This window comes from Ranitomeya imitator, chromosome 1, assembly GCF_032444005.1.
Source record: "Ranitomeya imitator isolate aRanImi1 chromosome 1, aRanImi1.pri, whole genome shotgun sequence".
Taxonomy (NCBI): Eukaryota; Metazoa; Chordata; class Amphibia; order Anura; family Dendrobatidae; genus Ranitomeya; species Ranitomeya imitator.
The window spans coordinates 938405548-938426747 of NC_091282.1; the positions used below are offsets into that span (position 1 = coordinate 938405548).

Below are 21200 nucleotides of genomic sequence, written 5' to 3' on the forward strand. Positions count from 1 at the left end.
AGCCACGGAGCTGCGCCTGCCCCACGTGCGGCAGTTCCTAAGGAAGAGACACGAACAGAGAACTGTATTGTAGAGAGTGAGAAGAAGTCTTAGCAAAAGGAGAGGAAACCAGAAGGAGTTCTGCCCTACATAGGCTGCCTCCTTCTGAGGCGCAGGATCCCGGTAGCCAGAACACCGAGGGAGCAACAGTCCTTTATGCATTGCTCCAGAGACCCGCAGGACAGCTAATTTCACGTTACCTGCCCACCCTATTCCCAGGAGGCAAGGTGGCACCCACGAGAGGCTGGGGCATGATAGAGTCCCTGAAAAAAGCCTCACGCCACCAGTCATACGGGTTTGTCCTATCCATCTGGGGGACAGAGAGATACATAACATCTAGAACATCTACAACAGTTGTGAGGACCTTATGAGAGGCTCAGCAGTAAAGTACTACAACACCCAGGCGCTAGAGCAGGGGTCTCCAACATGTAGCTCGGGAGCCACATGTGGCTCGCGGTCCCAGGAATTATGGCTCGTGACTATCTGCCAGGTTGGTGCATTAGGTCCAGGTCTAGCAAACAGGTATGAAGAGTACATATCAAAATTGTGAATTTTTGAGTAGCCCAGCACAGAAGATCAGATCTGGATGCACATATACTGGTCTTAGGGGTTTAGAGATGTTTTAGGTATGGTACACTGAAGGATGATACTACCTATTAGAGGAGGTTCTTGAAGCTGGATGCAACAGCGTGTTAGGAGTCCTTTATTGGGATAATACTGAATTGGGGCATAGTGGGAACCCCTGGATCTCAGTGTACTGCTTTGGAGTGATTTCTGTGGAAAATGTTCGGTTATCATTATACCCATAATGGTGGCTTTGGTTGACATGACTTTGAGGGGGACAGAAGCAGAATGTTGCTCGTGACCACCTCTCAGAGCTGAATGTGGCTCTCAAGGTCAAAAAGGTTGGGGACCGCTGCGCTAGAGGAAGGCTACTGATTTCCACCTGGATAAGGGGACTCTGGATTTGCCTCCAAACCAGCCGGACTCTGCCTGCCCTGTGATCTGGTGCTCTGGACTGTGGATGCTGAAGTCTTCAGTAAAGGTAAAGAGACTGCAACCTTGTGTCCTCGTTCTTCATTGCGCCTCACACATCCACCACCTACATACTGGGAAGCCCTGGGGATACACTTCACCTGTGGGAAGGTATACCATCTAGCTGCCATAACATCACCCCAGCAGACCCCTAAGCAGCGTCGGTCACCCTGACTGAATACCACAGGTGGCGTCACGAACATATCCCTTTAAAGACCTTTCCCTTTTATATGGACCTCCCGAGGACCGGGTCAGCCACAGTGTCATCCCCCTTGAGAACCAAAGAACCCGGTACCGAGTACCCCTTGCCCTACACGGGGGCGATCCATCTATACACGTGTATATGCATCTACATATTTTATAAATCAATTTGTGCGTATTTTATATATTATAGTACGGTTATTGCCTTATTATTATTATATAACATGGAAAGTGAGTTAACAAAAGAAAAATTTAAATCAAATCAATAATTGGGGTCACCACTTTTTGTCTTCAAATCAACATCAATACTTCCAAGTACACTTGCACACAGTTTTTGAATGTACTCTGCAACACTGCAGGGAAGTGTTTCCAAACATCTTTGAGAGCTAACCACATATCTTCTAAGGATGCCTTCCACAAATCCCTCTGTCTTTTCAGGACAGAACTGCTAATATTGAAAACAAGGCTCTGTGGATGCCATATCATCACTTCCAGGACTCCTTGTTCTTATTTTTTTTTCTCTTTCAAATTTTGATTTATCAGTCCAGCGTGCCTGCTGCCATTTTTCTGCACCCAGTTCCTATGTTTTTGCGCAGAATGGTTTGAATGTGGAAGGTTCAAGAGGTGGCGGCCAGGCTAGGGTGGAGCCTGGGTAGAGTTTCATGGGGGCCCCGAAAATGTTGCCAGTATGGGGCCCTGAAATTCCTAGTGGCAGCCTGGCACCAAAATACCTTGCCCCGGCCCCGCCTATGAGGCTGCAGAGCTCCGGTCAGGAGAACTGCTACCAGTCTGTGCATCTCAATCAAAGTTTGGATTCTGATAAAAGGATGTGTGAAACTGTGATGAGGCTTAAAGAGGTTGCCCACTACCTTTACATTGATGGCATATCTTTAGGACAGGTCATCAATGTCTGGCAGGGGTCCGGCACCCCCACTGATCAGCGGTTATCGGTGGCGGCCGCCGGCTGGAAGTACTTGCTTGTAGTGCTGGCCGTTAACTTTCAGTGGCCGGGGCTTGTTACTGCACATCCGCCTCCTGTTGATTTGTATAGGAGGCGGATGTGCAGTACCCTGCGACGGTCACTACAAGTAGACGGCCAGCACTGCAAGCAACTACTTACATCCGGCAGCCACCACCGATAACAGCTGATCGGCGGGGGTGCCGGACCCCAGACACGCATTGATGACCTATCCTAGGTAAAAGTAGTGGACAACCTCTTTAATATTTTGAATCCAGAGCAGGGCTCTTGCCGGAGACTACCATAGATGTGTATAATCATTACTTTTCTGCTATTGAAGCTAATCCTTTACTAGTGAGGTCTACACTTTTGGATCAACTTACCAACTGTTCCTTATAATATTTCAGCTCGTTCCGTGTCAGTATAAACCATCTGGTTTTCCAGCTCTATCAGACATAAGAGGAGAATTGTCACATTGTTGCAATTAATAGATACAAGTAAAACTCCATGGCTTAGATTCGTCACAGAGAAAAAAGCGTTTCAGCAGAAGGAACACAACACTCACAACGACTGATGGCCTGCAGCAAAAATATCACGGGGTGAAAGATTACATTTCAGCCTGTTCTAATGATGATGGCCAGCAGTTTTACTCTTTCACCACTGATAATATATGTGCAAGTGCGAAAACATAATATACTTCTTAGCCGTAGACTTAAAAGCAGGAACCTGAAACTTAAGATCAGACTTATGTCTAAGAGGTTCCCGAATCTCCAATAGGCATGAAATTGCTAGATATGTTGTATTGGATTTAAGAACGGATACTTGAATAGAGAAATTGTGGATTAATTACAGCACACAGCAGAACACAAATGCATTTTAAGGGAAGTCATGATCAATTTTTTTGTGTTACATTTACAGTACTTTTTTTCTTAATTTTGACAATTTTTTTTTTCATAAATCCATATACGTAAAGTAATCTACCATTGCAAATTTTTTAACACTGGTCACTGGGGCTTTGTTTTAGACTCATGTTTCCTGTCCTTTCACAAAGGGTTTTCACCAGCCTCCTTATCGATGGCAGGATTACAAAGACGGGTAACATGTTTATACATAGAATATAACAAATAAACGACTTCACAGACCTTTGCACAAGCTCATTAGACGCTTCTCTATAAAAGACGGTCAGGTCCAACCAATGTGACTATGTACAGGTGTTATTTCCTACAACAGCAAGTTAGTCTAAAAAAAAAACCCCTAGTGACCAGTGTCAAAACTGCAAGATTTGTATTGTTAGTTTTTTTTTATACAGATTGTGATACGGCAAAGAGACACTTACAAAACTAAAAACACAAAACAAAACCTTTAAGCAATATGTTATTTTCTTATTATAGCTTCCCATTAAAGGCGTATTCCAATTTACAAAAATGATCACTTGACTTTTCAATATGTGATAATTGTTAGATTGTTGTGAGTACAATCTAAAACCAGAATGGAGGACTTCTGTTTCTTATTTTTCCTGGTTTTCCTTTGACAGCAAGTGGATTGGAGCAGCCAGTCACATATGTGTCCTACCCATTCATTCCTTGACTGTTACAGTAATTATGAAATGCTGAGCTTAAATGGACACTGTCACCTGAATTTGGAGGGAACAATCTTCAGCCATGGAGGCGGGGTTTTGGGGTTTTTGATTCACCCTTTCCTTACCCGCTGGCTGCATGCTGGCTGCAATATTGGATTGAAGTTCATTCTCTGTCCTCCGTAGTACATGCCTGCACAAGGCAATCTTGCCTTGCGCAGGCGTGTACTATGGAGGACAGAGAATGAACTTCAATCCAATATTGCAGCCAGCATGCAGCCAGCGGGTAAGGAAAGGGTGAATCAAAAACCCAAAAACCCCACCTCCATGGCTGAAGATTGTTCCCTCCAAATTCAGGTGACAGTGTCCCTTTAACTGCTTTTATTAGTTTCATAACTTTCAAGCAGCAGAAGCTTCTCCATTTAAGTACAATTATAATTATGCAGTGGATAGCTGTACATTTTTGTAGACTGGATACCCCTTTAAAGGCTTTATCTAAATACTGCATCATACACTGTGAGCTACTTGGAATCAAGATTATTACCTTTACACGTCCGCCTTGTTTTGTAAGATAACCTTCTTTTGTTCCCAGCTGAAAACAGAAACATATATAAATTATATTTACTAACTTAAAGGGTTTCTACAAAAATGCTAATTCAAACAGTAGCCAGTCCTAGTTACGTGTCAGGACGGGCTGCAGTCTAAAGAAACACTGCTCCATAGATCTGTGTCTCAACTGACAGAGGATCTGCAGTGTAAAACACACATAACAGTGAGCTGCCAGAAAAAGTCTATGACAGGGATAACAACAAATATTCTCATCGACTGAGTGAGCACAGACAATTTTTTTGTTGCAGCCTCAGTCCTCTGTGCTCAGTCAGCCAAGAAGATTTATTTCTTCTCCTGTTAAACACTCCTCCGGATGTTTACAGCTATGATGCTGTTATTTCTGCCTACTATTATGCTACAGGAAAGATATATATTTTTGTACTATCTTTGTACTATTATGCTGTGATTTGTGTTTTGTGATACTGCTCCTCTGTTATTGAGACACAAAGTTTTGGGAGCAATGTTTCTTCAGACTGCAGCCTGTTATGCCTCAGGATTCCATTTAGTGTGTTCAATTTGCTATTTTGCCAATCCTATTACTCTGCAGGGTCTTCTATTTAAACGTCATTGCTTTATCTGTTCCCTGCTGGTGATAGCTTACAACTACCCAGTTTGATGGTGAAGGAGTAGTGCTTATTTGTGACTGTTAGTTGGCGTTTTCTCTAGGAGTTTTCTTCATGGTTTTTGTAGTGTGTGTATTTCTTTATCTCCCATTTGGTTGGTCGCTCTTACTGTTCCCTTGTTTTCCACTTTGTCGTTGCTTGAACGTTTTTGTATGATTGCAGTTTGCTTTCAACCTAGTCTGTTTCCCCAGTCTGTCCAGTTTGTGCTATCCATTTATCATCAGTCCCATACCTTCCTGGCTGGGGGAGGAATTAGCTCAGTGTGCATTCAGGAGCATAGTAAGGTTGGAGACCCAGGCCTCTCTACCTTCAAGAGTACCCCTTGGACAGGGATAGTAATTTAAAGGACAATGTGATTTATTACTAAAGGTTACTACGTAATTAAGAATTCAATAAATTCAATTCTTAGGCTGTACGGATTTTTCACGTTTTTTCTGCGTTTTTCGCTATAAAAAAAGCATACATTATGCCTCCCATCATTTAGAATGCATTCCGCAATTTTTGTGCACATGATGCGTTTTTTCCGCAAAAAAAAACGCATCGCGGTAAAAAAAGCAGCATGTTCATTAATTTTGCGGATTTCCTACTATATCATTGCATTGGGAAATCTCTGGGGGAAAAAACGCAAAAAAAAAACGCATGCGGATTTCTTGCAGAAAATGTCCGGTTTTGCTCAGGAAATTTCTACAAGAAATCCTGAACGTGTGCACATCGCCTTAATCTGTAGAACACATGTCCACATATTAATGGAGCTTTGGATAAAGCCATGAAATCAATAGTCTGCAAGCAATCAGTGAGAATGCAATCATGAAATACCTGTATACCTTAACAATTTAAGTCCCAGGCAATTTTTCATTTTTTGCATTTCCGTTTTTCCCTCTCCTTCTTCCATAACTTTTTTATATTTCCGACAATATGATTATGATGATTGTATGTTGTCTTTTAAAACCACAACTCATCCCACAAAAAGTATGTCACCATATAATGTACACTGTAAACAAAATTCAAAAATCAATGTTAGCATTGCGTATTTTTCACCAATTCACAGCACTTGGAATTTGCTTCCTGTTTTTTTCAGTACATTGCATGGTAAAATGATGATTGTATGGTAAGCTGCCACTCATCCCACAAACACAAAGCCCTTTACCCACACAATACACTGAAAAACAGGAGTGCTGTGAATTGGTGAAAAATGTGCAATGCTAATATTGAGCTTTGGATTTTGTTTTTACAGTGTACATAATATGGTAAAAAAAATAAACTTGCAAAGATTTTTTTGTCCATTTAAGTGGTGTCCTGTAACATTTTTTCTATGTTTTAAATTTTTTTTTTTGGAGGGGGGAAGGGATTTGAACCTTTGCTAGTTCGATCACTTATACTTTATACTGTAATTTCAAAGTATCGCAGATTATAGTTAAAATCATGGTCTCCAATTGAGCTTAGTCTTTGGCTGAGATTCACAGGATTAAACATATAGCAGTGATAGGGGGCTTCAGTATCCCCTGACTGCTATGGCATCCATCTGTGCGTCGCAATAGTATCGCTGGGGGCTTATGGGAGCACCAGCCAGCATTCCATTTAAACGCCAGTGTCGGAGATGGACAGCCGTAACAGCAGCAATTCGAGCTCAGCTCCGGTTGCTGCTGTTAGGCAGAGATACCGGCTTTGAATATTTCCTACATCTACCACACGTGGAGAGAGCTCACGCTCATCTCCTGCTCTCTCTCCACATGATGTCACTCCCGCAATCACACACACATGTGATCATGCATTTAGGGTTTTAAAAGAAAACATGTAATCACCAATCCACAGAACAGGTGACAACTTATTTATCGCTTTGGGTCCAATTACTGTGACTTACACCGATCAGCAGCAAGGGGTTTGTATGTTCTCTCCGTATTTGCGTGGGTTTCCTCCAGGTTCTCCGGTTTCCTCCCACATTCCAAAGACATACTGATAGGGAATATAGAATGTGAGCCCCATCGGGGACAGTGATGATAATGTGTGCAAACTGTAAAGCGCTGCGGAATATGTTCTCCCTATTAGAATAGAGTAGCAGTGCGCACTCCCTACCATCACTCCATTCATGGTTTGCAGGACTGCCGCAAATACCGGAGCACTCGGCAGCCCAATAAAGAATGAATGAAGCGGAGGTAGAGTATACATACTGCTGCTCAATTCTTACTGTGATAAAAGGATAAACGTTATTCTGTGCTCAATAATACTGATAAGTACGATATCCTGTGGGCAGGGGATAACTTGCTGTCATTGAGCAGTCCCTTGAAGGAAGACCTGTCATTATCCCACAAGAAGATGCCCATAGAACAGTTTAGGACCATGTCCGCTTGGCTCAAAAACCTAAATTTCCATTTTGGGAAAAGGAGGCCATATCTCAAGAATGAAGAACACCATCACAAGATTCAGGAGGACAGTGGCATTTACACCAGGTGATATCCAGATTTATGACAAGTTGCCTTTAGGACCGGTGTTCTCAAGTGATAGCATGTACTTACAGAAGGGGCCAGAGGCACCAGGTCGTTCTCAGAGCGTCCCGTCTGCATGGCAGTATGAACTCTGACAGATTCGTATATTGATGGCTCTTCTACTGCTCGAGGATATGGGTATTTCAATAGGATTAAAGTGCCTGCAGTGAAGAAGAGAACCACACGTCAGTCTCCGTGCCCGCCGAGGTTCATCTTGGAGCAGTATGAAACTCTACAAATCTTCAAAAACTCAAAACCTTAATATTTCTGCTCAGTTTCAGCACCAAAAAGGATTTGGGATGTTTTGGCTCAGTTTCCGCTTGATCCCTGCTCCAAAACTTCCTAAAACAAACTGCACCATAATAGATGAAACCATCTGCTGCAATCATAAATGTTTCCAGCAGATGGCAGCACGGCACACAGTTTACCTATGCCAATATTTACATGCTACCACTGCACGATTTGCCAACATAATTTTTTTCTTTCTTACAACTTGTCTAAAAATCACAGACAGCCAACATTCTTCACTAACATATTTGAAAACCATCATAAATCAATAACATTTTAAATCATAGATATCTACAGCGTATAACAATATGCACACTGTGAAAGTATTTACTACGAACTGCACAATGGTGAAAATAGCTGTCAAAATATTCTGTATCTCCAGCTTTCAAAAATAAAGACACATTAATTTTCTTCAAGGGAATAAGCAGGCAGGTTTTTGCTATGTACGGTAATCTGAGGACATTACGAGGTAGGGGTTAAAACACAGAATTCAACGATGTGTCACATGTCAGGCTGTGTGCTGTGGTTTACTTACACTGAAGGTTTTATCACCAGGACATTATCATTGGTGTGACTAGCTGGCGCGAGGGCACTTGTGCAACTGCACCCCCTTCTGTAATAAGCAGCTTACTGTCTATTGACGTTGTATATACAAAGCCTGGTGTGGGCAGGGTTAGCTTCCTCAGCCCTGCTGCATTGCTATAGCTATTGTGTCAAGACTGCTGCACCCAGTAAACTAAGTGATACATCATTGGATTTAGGGTCTCTTTTCCTACACTATGCTGCTCTCAGATGAGGTAGCAAAACCGACAGATTCCCTTTAAGGCGAAGGGAAAAATGCCCTGTTTTTACCGACTGGCTTTCTGCACGGTTGGCAACACTGCCCCCAAACTACCCACCAGCATCACTCTGGTGCCATCTTGAAAACACATTTTAAGTAAAGATTAATTTCTTGCGAATTATACATCCAGTAATCAATGACATATTTCATTAGAGTGGGAACAAGTGAAACAGTAAACACGATTATGCTATAAATCTTGGCACTGAAATATAATACTAGTAATGGAAATAATATTACATGGCTTTGTATGGATTAAAGCTCTCCTTGGAGCAGAAACTGAACTATAAGCCATTAACAATGTTGTGACCTGATTGTTTAGTGACAGATTGAGAAAATTAGTGAAGATATTTAATGAATTAATAAATTATTTCATTTCCTGCTGTCTCTGACAGTAGAATGGGCCTTTCCGAGCTGGTAAGGGTTAACAGGCAGGCAGTTGGAGAAAGCAACTTTCACCTCTAGGAATCAACTTCACATTGGAACCTCCTGAAGTGCAGAACAAAATTAGTAGCGGCCGACAGCTGCTTTGTGACCTGTGTGCAATGAGTGTGATGGCCGCCCAGTCCCCGTCCAACAGGTGCCTACGCTATCTGCTGGCAGCTCGTAACCCGCAGCCAGCCACTGGGGCTTGGGAGAGAAACCACTCACTCAATGCCGGGGTTGATCCTCTCTAAAGCAGCATTTCAGCGGAGAAGCACGGTGTCCCGAGACCGATAGGAGGCAAATGGATTCTCAGGGCGAAACGTAATACTCTGCCGACCCGAAAGAAAAAATCCTTGGACTATGTTCTAATGGCTTCAGCACGCCAACGCTTAACTAATATGTTTTAGCATGACATTTCTATTGTTCCTATTACATGCCCCAAACAGTCACTCGTTATGTCTTAATGAAGGGTATCGTCTCATTTCCTTAGCACAGATCCACCCTAAGACTCCAACTAATCTTGTGAAAAGCCAATTGCTTTAATAAGTCTACTTTCTAACTATGCGAGGAAATCAAGTGATCTCCGCTAAACTTGGTGCAAGCTTAAAATGTTTAGATTTTTAGGATCTGAAAAGGTTTATTCGCATTATTATAGCGCCAGGATGTCATGGACTTCAGTTTCCCGCACCTCTGGCGGCAATGATGTTAGGGGGGGGGGGGAAAGATGTGGCATGTTGAATTTCAGAGGCAAAGAAAAAAAGAACACATCTGCTCAACCCTGTCCAGGTATTGGTCAATCTAAAAAAAGGTGCAGTGCACGAATAGAAACCACAGGTCGGCTCCCGGGTGAAAATCATCAGGTAGAAGGCAGAAAGACATCCCGCAAGCACAGTGGAAAGGGCTATAAAAACATTTGTTTGCAACTATTAAAATATCAAAAGGAGAAAAACAAAAAAAGAAACAGACTAGGCCTACATGTTTCAAGCAATAGGACTCGGCTTGAAACGCGTAGGCTTAGTGGGTTTTCATTTTTTTTCCCCGTTTGATATTTTAATAGCTATTAACCTCTTCCCGAAATCTTCCCCTCTGCGGGGGGCTGCATTCCCACAAACCACCATACATATACTTCTTAAATCAATCGTGCGGGCTCACACTGAGTGCCGCCACAATCAAATGCGGGTGTCCGCTCTATAGGAGAGCTGACACCCTGCAGCACTGCGCTTGTTTAACCCCTTTGATGCCGCTGTCAATAGCGACAGCGACATCGATGGCCATCGCATTGCAAAATCACAAAATACAAAATAAAGAACAAAAAAAAATATGAATCCAATTAATGCATTTATTTACCGTATGTAAAAACGAAAGCAAAAAAAGCTGACATTTGGTATCACCGCTTCCAAACAACCCAACCTATAAAACTGTCACACTACTTATCCCCTTCAGTAAACACCGTAAAAACAAAAAAAAGGCAAAAAACAATATTTTATCATCATGCCACCAAAGAAAAAGTGAAATAAAAACGCGATTAAGATGAATGCGAATAAAAATGGTATTTCTGAAAAAGCCATCTTGTCCCACAAAAAAGAAGCCGCCATACAGGTCCATCAGCGGAAAAACAAAAATATTACAACTCTCCAATAAAAGAAAGGCAAAATATTTTTTTTCCTAAAAAATAGTTCTATAAATTAGTATTTATTCTGTAAAAGCAGAAAAACATAAAAAAAACTATATAAATGTGGTATCGCTGTCCTGAGGAATAAAGCTGCCTTATTGTTTTTTTTTCACACACGAAACGGCATAAAGAATAAACCCCCCAAAAATTACTGAATTGCTGTTTTTTGTTCATTCTGCTTCCCAAAAATCGGAATAGAAAGTGAAAAAAAAAACAAAGCCCTCACATGACTGTTGGCAGAAATATGTAAAAATTATAGCCATCAAAGTCTGGGGAGGCAAAAACTTGTTTTTGTAATAATAAGTGTCTTTTAGTTTGTGACAAAACATAAAAACCCCGACATGAATCTGTTATAGCTGTAATTTCTCTGAAGAATAAAGTCGTCTAATCACTTCTACCGCATGAGGAATGGGGTAAAAAAGAAATAAACCAATTCTTCACCAGCTGTTCATTTTTTCACTCTGACTCCAAAAGATCGCAGTAAGGCTCAGCGCACATTTATACTGCGCTCTACGATGAGCGCTTTCACTGGGGTTTCCAAGTAAATCTCTGAAATACGTCATTCAGACAGAACCTCCAATGGAAGATAGCCTATATTGAGGCAGATGGTGATACTGTGGATGCCGTCTAACTTGTCATCTGGTGTTATGCGTCTTTTTAGGCGTGCATAAAAGCATGGTCCGCCACAGTTTTGTGCACTTCTAAAAAGAAGGGCAATGCTGAGCAGAGGCCAGCCTCTGCTGTCTCACTAGAGTGAGTGGAGATTTAGGAAACCCCGATATAAGTGCTCAGCGTAGAGCGCCGGATATATGCGATCCCAAACATTATGTGTAAATTGTTGCCAATAAAAGCTTCAACTCAATCCACAGAAAAAAGTCCCCAATCAGGTGGTCAGTCATCTGAAATATAGGGGGCTTCCACGTTACTGGTAGTGCAAATGCTCTGGAAAAGTGAAATGGCTCCTCGTCCCCCCCAAAAATACAGTAAATTCTCCGCTCCCAAATTCAAATACCCCCCTCCCTTCTGAGCCCCAGTGTGCCTAACCACAATTAGCGTCCATGTTTGGCATTTCTGTAGCGATGAGAGCTTGATTAATTTATGGGTGCATGCCTCCAGAAGCATGAGCTGGGAACAATGTACTTGGCACAACAACTTACTGGTGACTACAAAGTACTGGACATTACAACAGCAGGTTGCAATTTTCACTCAGCAAAATCCACTGCTGCTTGCTTCTGGAAAACACCCATGGAGTCAAAATAGTCAATAAACCAGTAGATAAAGTTCCAAAGAGGTATCATTTCCAAAATGGGGTCAGTTGAAGAGGGATCCTGCTCTTCTAGCAATTAGGGGCTCTGTATATGGAGTCTGCAAACTATTCTAGGAAAATCTGCCTTCCAGGAGGCAAATAGCATTCTGTCCTGCCCGAGTCTCTTCGCAAGGCTAGTACTGTACAGCCACATATGGGGTATTTCTACATTCAGCAGAAATTGTGGGACACATTTTGGTTCCATTTTTATTTATTTCCTCTTGTGGAAATACACAATCTGGGGCTAAAAGAAAATTTTGGTGGTCAAAATGTAATTATCTTTTCTTCACTGCCCAATGGTATAAAATTCTGTGACATATGGAGTGTCCCGGTAGGGCAGTGGGGTGCTCGGTACCGAGTCCTTCGGTTCTCAGGGGGGATGTCACGGTGGCTGACCCGGCTTGTGTTCCTCAGGAGGTCCGTTGAAAAAGGTGGAAAGGTCTTTAAAGGGATAATGTTCATGACGCCACCTGTGGTATTCGGTCAGGGGGACCGACGCTGCTTAGGGGTCCGCTGCGGTGATGTGATGGCAGCTAGATGGTAGACCTTCCCACAGGTGAAGTGTATCCCCAGAACCCACAGTGTAGATGGTGGATGGTGTGAGGCGCAGTGAAGAACGAGGACACAAGGTTGCAGTCTCTTTACCTTTACTGAAGGCTTCAGCGTCCACAGTCCAGAGCACCAGATCACAGGGCAGGCAGAGTCCGGCCGGTCTGAAGGCAAATCCAGAGTCACCCCATCCAGGTGGAAATCAGTAGCCTTCCTCCAGCGCCTAGGTGTTGTAGTGTCTTCCTGTTAAGCTTCTCGGTAAGGTCCTCACAACTGTTGTAGATGTTATGTCTCTCTCTCTGTCCCCCAGATGGATAGGAACAAACCCATATGACTGATGGCCTGAGGCTTTTTACAGGGACTCTAGCACGCACCAGCCCCCACAAGTTGCCACCGTGCCTCCTGGGTATAGGTCGGGCAAGTAACGTGGAATTATCTGTCCTGCCGGTCTCTAGAGCAAGGCATGGAGACGATTGCTCCTTCGGTGTTCCGGCCACCGGATTCTGCGCCTCAGAAGGAGGCAGCCTTTTACAGGGCAGAACTCCTTCTGGTTTTCCGGTTTTCCTCTCCTTTTGCTATCTTTTCTCAGCCTCTACAATACAATTCTCGTTCGTGTCCTTCCTTAGGATGCTGCCACACGCCGGGCCGACGCAGCTCCGTGGCCTTCTGTCTAGGCCTCTGACAGGATCCCACCCCTGTCAGGGACCCTCCTGTCTGCAGCTGCTAGATGTTCCTCCTTTCCACTGGCTGCCTAACAGGTTCTGCCTGGGTCAAGCCCAGTCAGCTTCTCACTAACTTCCTATACAGAAAACCAGTTTTACCTAATTGTGAAGAGTGCCCTACTAGATAGGGGCATAGCTCCCCCTGGAGGACTGGAGTGTGAAGTGTGTTGAATGGTTTGTGATACCTGGTAAAGTGATCTCCTTTATTGCCTTCAGACATAACATCACTCCCCCTGGTGGAAGAATGACATTACTGCAACGACCAGGACCCTGGGGCGCTGCACATATCTGTGGCATCAACACGCTCACTGCACCTCTAGATGAATTCATTTAGAGGTGTAGTTTGTAAATGGGGTAACATAGTAACGTATAGTTTTTTTTTTTGCTGTTCTGGCACCTCAGGGGCTCTGCCAATGTGACATGGCACTCTCAAATCAGGCCAGCAAAATCTGAACTCAAATAAGGTGCTTCTTCCCTTCTGAGATTTGCGCTGTGCCTCAAAAGTAGTTTTTCACCACATATGGGGTATCTGTGTACTCAGGAGAAATTGCACAACACATTTTGGAAATTGCACAACATATTTTTCTACTGTTTCTCTTGTGAAAATAAAAATTTATTTTCACAAGCTATCCTTGTGAAAATTACCGTAAATTTTTTGGGACTAATAAAATATTTATAAGGGAAAAATATTTTTTTTTCATTCTCACTGATCAACGTTGTAAAATTCTGTGAAGCACCTGTGAGTTGAAGGTGCTTACCACATTTCTAGATAAATTCATTGAGGGGTCTAGTTTCTAAAGTGGGGTCAATTGTAGGGGAGTTTAAAATGTTCAGGCACATCAGGGGCTCTCCAAATGCAACATGACACCCACAGACCATTCCATCAAAGTCAGCTTTCCAAAATTTTCTCTTCCTTTCTGAGCCCTGCCATGCGCCTAAATAGTAGTTTCCCCCCATATATGGGGTATCTGTATACTCAAGAGAAATTGCTAAACAAATTTTGGAAATTGCACAACATATTTTTCTACTGTTTCTCTTGTGAAAATAAAAATTTGGGGCTAAAAACATTTTTCTGGGAAAAATTTGATATTTTTTTATATTTTTATTTTCACAGGTCTACATTATAAACTTGCAATGACACACAGTGTGTGTCACCTGAGAAGCCTAGGGGGCGCTTGCTGGGGGGCTGGAACCAAGTGCAGGGAGTGTGAGAGCTAAAGCCCGCAGTGTGCACAGGACCTGACACTAAACAGTCACGTGATTGCAGGGGCAGAGCAACCATGCATAAGGATGGATAAGCAACTGAGAGGGCGGAATATGGGGCACAAAACGTAAACATAGTCAAGTGGAGAGCCAAGGGTCAAAGCCAAACGAAAGCAAGGTAACTAGGGATGATACAGCAAGTGAACCGAGATGAGCCAAGGGGTCAGAGAACCAGGAAGGACAGGGCAGTACAGAGCAGAACACAGAGGTATAAGTCAGGGGACGAACCGGGTCATACACAGAAAAGCTCACACGCAGAAAGGCACAACAATAACAGATGAATAACCTGGGTCAGCAATCTAAGCTGAGTAAACGGAAGTATCACTGACACTGGACCTAGGAACTACCAGCATTAAATAGCCACCCTAGCAATAAAGAGGCGAAGCATCTTAACCCTGATCTGCCCAGGATGGAGCCAGAACCCTCCCCCCCCATCCTGAGTCATGACAAAACTTTTGTGAAGCAGAAGTGCTCAAGGTGCTCACCACACATCTAAATACATTGCATGAGTGGTCTAGTTTCCGAAATGGGGTAACTTGTGGGCGTTTCCATTGTTTAGGCACATCAGGGGATTTCCATACACGACATGGCATCCGCTATTGATTCCAGTAAATTTTGCATTCAAAAAGTCAAATGGTGCTCATTCCCTTGGGAAAATATAGAAATTTTGGTCTAAAGTTTTGTGTAGTTAAAATGTTCATTTTTTCCTTCCACATTACTTCAGTTCCTGTGAAACACATGAATGGTTAATAAACTGTGAATGCGATTTTGAGTATCTTGAGGGGTGCAGTTTTTAGAATGGTGTCACTTTGGGGTATTTTCTGTCATATAGACACCTCAAAGTCACTTGAAATGTAATGTGATCCCTAAAAAATATGGTTTTGTAAATTTTGTAAAAATGAGAAAGCACTGGTCAACTTTTAACTCTAACTTCCTAACAATTTTTTTTTCAAAATTTCTGCTGATGTAAAGTAGATATGTGAGAAATGTTATTTATTAACCATTTTATGTGCCATAACTCCCTGATTTAAGGGCATAAAAAAGTGTGGTCATGACATACTGTTATGGGGAAGCTACTGCTGACAGTGTTATATGGGTAGTATTCCCCATCCTGGTGTATATCCCCCATCTTGACATATATGTCCCCATCCAGGTATACATGGCCACCATGCCCATCCTGGTATACATTGCAATGCTCACCGATGTATGCTGCTAAGATGTCAGTACCCCCCTGATGAATATTATTATGAAACGTTGGGAGACATCAGCTCTAGAGGGATTGAGGAACGGAGTGCTACGTTGCACTTATCAAAGAGAAGGATCCCTGGCACTCTGAAAAGGCACCGCTGGGAAGACCCGGTCCCATGGATGAGTATAAACCTTAACATATTTTGATATAAATCCATTCGATGCACCAATTGAACATATACCTACCAGTGTATTGAGAGGGGTATATATGTATTCCGGAAGCATCTATGGTTTAATAACATGAGAGAGGTTTCTGTATTCCTCTGTTTATTTGTGGAGCATGCGTTTTATGTGTAAACACCATATGCAGTAATAAGTGACAGCAAGAGGATCCGCTGTGTTTTCTGGGTATATGCCAGCATGTACATTGGTTTGTTGGTCTAAACCAGACGGATTTTGGTCACATTATTAGGTTAACTGTGGGGTGAAATTTATAGCACTCTTTCCGTGTTCAGGGAAGGTGCTGAAAGAAAAAACGCCCCTCAGAGGTAACAAGCAATAATAAAGGGGACTGATGTAGTATCTCCATTATCTGCTATACCCAATAAAGGGCTAAAATTCTACTAACCCTGGGAAAGAGGCATATGTGTGGTTTGCCAAGATTTTCTTACGGTTTTATGTTTTGCACTATGTTGTGAGCACCGGCACTTTGTAACCACGTGGTAATATAGTGATTTTAGCGTATAATAATAAAAGCTATGTTTTAATAGTATTTTCTAACCAGCTGCAAATATCTGTAGACTATACGGGTTGTATTACAATATTGTCCTTCGCTGATAAAGATATACATTGCCCCCAACCCATCCTCCTATACATGGCAACCATCCCCATCCTGCTATACATGGCCCCCATCATGCTGCACACATAAAAAATAAACAATTCTACTTACCTCCCCTCCCTCACAGCGGCGTCCTGTCCTGATGCTAGCAGCTAATATCATGTGCAGAATACTCACTGCACTCCACACCCATGATTATGGGCGAGCAGTGAATATTCATCTTCTTTAATGGCAGACACAAGGTTAGCTGCAGCTGCCGGCTCCTGCAGTGGCTTGGTGATCATGTGTGCCCGCTATCAAAGAGAATGAATATTCACTGCTCACCCCTAATCCCGGGCATGGAGCGCAGTGAGTATTAATTCCATTTAATAGCAGGCACATGTGATTGCCCGGCGGCTGCGGCTAACACTGTGCCCACTATTAAAGAAAATGAATATTTTATGGCACTGCCACTCTCTCTATACACGTGTATGGAGCGAGGCCATGCCCTCAAGTCAGACACACCCACTTGCCGGCCGCGTCACTAGATAGGGTGCAGCCTCCACTCCATACAAGCGTATGGAGCGAGGCCGCGCCCACTTGGCGGGAGTATGTATAACTCATATGTACCCTCTGTCTGAAACAGCATGCGTGCGATGGGGGAGTCATAAGTCTGCAGTCACACAGAGTGATTGCAGGCGTATCGATTTTGTATACTGTAAACATCAGGTTTTAAAATACGGATCTGTGTGTCCAATTTATGAGACTCGGCAAGTCCTATTACATCTGTTTTCACATTAGAATTAAAATTTTAAAAAAATTGATGAGGATTCATTAAAACTGGGCGAATAGCTGAAAACGTACTTTTACTTCAATGTTCCATTCGTGTGTCATCCATTTTGAAACTGACCCACTGTGTCGATGGCCCAGATTCATCAAGACCGACATTGTTCAGGTGTGCCTGTGAAGTGTGCTGGTGCCTCCGTACGCCTCGCCACCAACTTTACTACCGTAAGAAAATGGAGTAAGATTTATAATGTAAGGTATGCCACAGGTTGTCATGAATTTGACAAGTGGGCGTCACCATTCTCCATCACGGCTTGCTTCGGCCAATATTCGCCCATTTTGGTGAAGTTGGCCAAAACTGGTGTGAAAAATCAAAAGTCGTAAAAATTGTTCTGCATTGAGCAAAAATGTTGAGAGTGAGACTTTTCAAAGCATTTTTTTTGAACAGCAGAATTCTGATGTAATCACTTTGATTATTGAGGGTATGTGAACACGTTGCAGATTTTCTGCAGATCTGCGTTTTTTTCCGCGCAGAAACGCTGCAGATCTGCAAGTGAATTATAGTACAATGTAAATCAATGGCAAAAAAGAAACACTGTGCTAATGGTGCGGAAAAATCTGCACTGAAAACGCAGAAGATTAAAAAAAGGAGAACGTCACTTCTTTTGTGCGGATCTGCAGCGTTTCTGCACCCATTCCATTATAGAAATCCGCAGGGGTAAAAACGCAGGAAATCCGCACAGAATCCGCAGTAAATCCGCAGGAAAAAACGCATCAAATCTGCACCTGCGTTTTCTGCAAATCTGCAACGTGTGCACATACCCTAAGGGCCATAGGATAAACAAAAGTTCAGTCTACACCCATCAGGCTTTAAAAAAAAAAAAAGAGGAGGCAAAACAGATGACAAATGAGAGAAAAACGGACCGTTTTACACCGATGAAAAAATGAAACGTGTAATCGTATACTATGTTGCTCTTATCGGAGTCTGATCACTCACTTTGTTTTATAATCAGAGAAATTTTGCAATGGAGATCTCTGCTCATTTTGTTGTCCGCTGCAAAATCTCACATTATACTGGATTTCTGTCCTAACGGCCAAATTATCACAGCGATTGGGGCAACATATACCCCAACATATACCCTGCTCCGAAGTGTCTAGAATTTCATTGATTTTAAGTACCACGATCAATGTGATTGAGAGCCTATATGGACTGATCATATAACTTATGGTTAATTTAAACACCCCAGGCTATTAGACCATATTCCTTGTTTTTTAGGGCGCCCTCGGTATGTGTACTAATACAAACTAATATACTAGTAATGGTAATTTCATTCTTTTCTGAATTTCTAAAGAACTTGCTTCTGTACAGAAAAATTTCCAGCATTGTGTAACGCTGTGATAAACCATTTTCTTCCCTTTTCTCAGAAATTAGACAACCATTATTCACCACAGATGTACCACAATGCAAAAAAGGAGCCAAAGACTGACTGATGAGCAAATAGCGTAGCTGTCCATTTAATTCCAGCTTATGGTATTCAGACGGGTGTATTATAACACCACGACCACATCCCCTGTGACCTACATTCTGATCCGTAGAACCAGAGGGTCCAAGTGATATACCGTACATACAAACCGTTAAAGAGAACCTGTCAGTTTCCCCAGGCCTCCCAAACCGCCCCCATGTCTTCACTCATCCCTTACTATACTTTCATTCAAGCCCCTTATGGTGGCTTCTTGCTTTGCCTAGCACCATTAAATCGGTTTTAGAACTTGTACTGTGGTATGTTAATTAGTGGCTGACTAGTGGTTGGGGAGTTTTCCTCCTCAGACTAAGGGCACATGCGTATTTTCGGACTGAATGCGATCGAACAAAACATCGGACCGCACTCGAACCATAGTTGTTCTCTGAGGCCGTGCACATGTCCAAAGAAAAAAGTCCCAACATGCATGATTTCCATCGGATATTGGGATTTCGCCCAGCCATGTAAGTTAATGAGACAGTGGGAAACATCGGACTGCGCTCAGATGATATCTCCGATGCGACTTTCATTGGCTGACAGAATGGAGAAGATGGAAGCATTTTTTTTTACCTACTTCACATTTGAAAAAATTAGATCGCACTGATAAAATTCTGATCACAGAGTGTGATTCACATAATCGTCCGGTTCTCTCGGATGAGAGAAAATACTGTGGTGTGGCCCTGGCCTCATCCCCACTAATCATGTTATCACATACCTGTGGGCGTGAGAGAGATGATTTGCAAGAGCGCGGTCGTCACCAATTCTTTGCAAATCTCTGCCTCCCCGACTATGCCCACTACAGGTAGGTGGTTACGTAGGACACAGCCAGCCACGAGAGTCCTGCATCACCACTGCCCCCTGGGCATGCGCAGTGCGCTGATGAGCCTAGGGTGCATACTCCCAGCTTACTGCGTGTTGTCAAGGAGGCAGACATTTGCAAAGACTCAGCCGTGAGTAAACTTAGGATTAGTCTGGGGGAAAAACGCCCCCACGCCTAGTCCTCTTACTATTTAGCATATCACCACCGCAATTATAAAAATGAGTTTATGGTGATAGACGAAGCAATAGGACATCCAAAGGGGATTGTTTGAAAGTTTATTAAGGGTTGAATGAAGACATGGGAGTGGTTTAGGTGGCCTGAGGAAGCTGACAGGTTACCACCGTCTGAAATAGGTCTGTAGTATTAAAGGGACTGTCCTGTGAATAACACCAATATACAATCGGTCATTAATAATTCTGGTGCTTTTTACTTTGGCACTACATTTATCCATGGCTTCTTCTCTAGAAAAGAGACTAAACTGTCAGCATTGTGGTGCATTTGCCATAGCTATTCTGATCCAGTAAGTCCAGTCTTGGTAGTCACAAATTCCCGATAGCCCAGTCAGACTGCCTGTATATTCTTGCAATTTTGTCGGATCTCGATTAACCTCTTTAAACAGCTTCTTCCTTATTTTCAAAGTGTATGTGATGTAATCACTAAATTCAAGGTATCCATCATGACAGGTTAAACAGGCCTCATAATTGGAATGACTTGATGACACCTGCTGTAAAGAATTTTCATTCTGAGTGAGTGTATTGTTGTCATTGTTGCTCCAGGTTTACGAGGATGTTTGCATAGATTACTACATCTGCAATTAACGCAAGGTCTGTGGCTTGTGCTTGTCCACGAAGAACAAAAATAAGTCTCCGGCATTTGCCATTAGAATAAACCACATTCTAGGCAGTGTTCCTTTTTGTGTTCTTCTGAATGGAAACGTGTAGTAGTCTGTTTATTCAGATACAGAAATGGGCTCTTGAATATGCCAAAAAAGACACTATTTTGATATATTCTTTGAGGCCTATGGATATGTCTGATATATGCACCAGGAGCTTTTACAGTTCATACACTTAACATGAATTAAAGATCAGATGTGAACTAAATATTTCATTTTGTGGTGTCCGGCCATCTAATGTGCTTGCGGGGTCTCCTGACCCAACCTCAGTAGATAACATAAGCATAAATAAGTGTCAGGCAGGTTGAATGCTAAAATTGGATCCCTTTGTTCTCCGGAGCCCCCCACAGTAATAACGAAAGAGCCGGGAGCCCTGTCCAGCTAAGCACCGCACACCAGCCTAAGAGCCAGGGCAGAGTTCAGGACTGTTTGCTGCTGCCCTAGTAATCGGACTGTGGTCTGCAGTACCCCGCCGGAGAAGCAGCGCCCCAGTGGTTGTCGGTGTTTCAGTCTTGGCAGGAACAGGCAGCATGCAGCATAGAGAGAAAAGTGCAGCTTCGAGGTGCCGTGTGCTTCGTGACCATAAGTA

The 21200-nt window shown here is 42.8% G+C and overlaps 1 protein-coding gene across 1 annotated transcript in view; it reads right to left on the minus strand.

The window, feature by feature from the left end:
* The window catches only part of DAPP1 (dual adaptor of phosphotyrosine and 3-phosphoinositides 1), a 131796-nt gene that overhangs the window by 13014 nt on the left and 97582 nt on the right, over window positions 1–21200 (minus strand). Inside the window, exons 4-6 of the mRNA XM_069743613.1 lie at window positions 7555–7685; window positions 4354–4401; window positions 2617–2679 (exon numbers count right to left, since the gene is read on the minus strand). Coding sequence (XP_069599714.1) covers window positions 2617–2679; window positions 4354–4401; window positions 7555–7685 — 242 coding nt within the window. The remainder of the gene's footprint in view (window positions 1–2616; window positions 2680–4353; window positions 4402–7554; window positions 7686–21200) is intronic.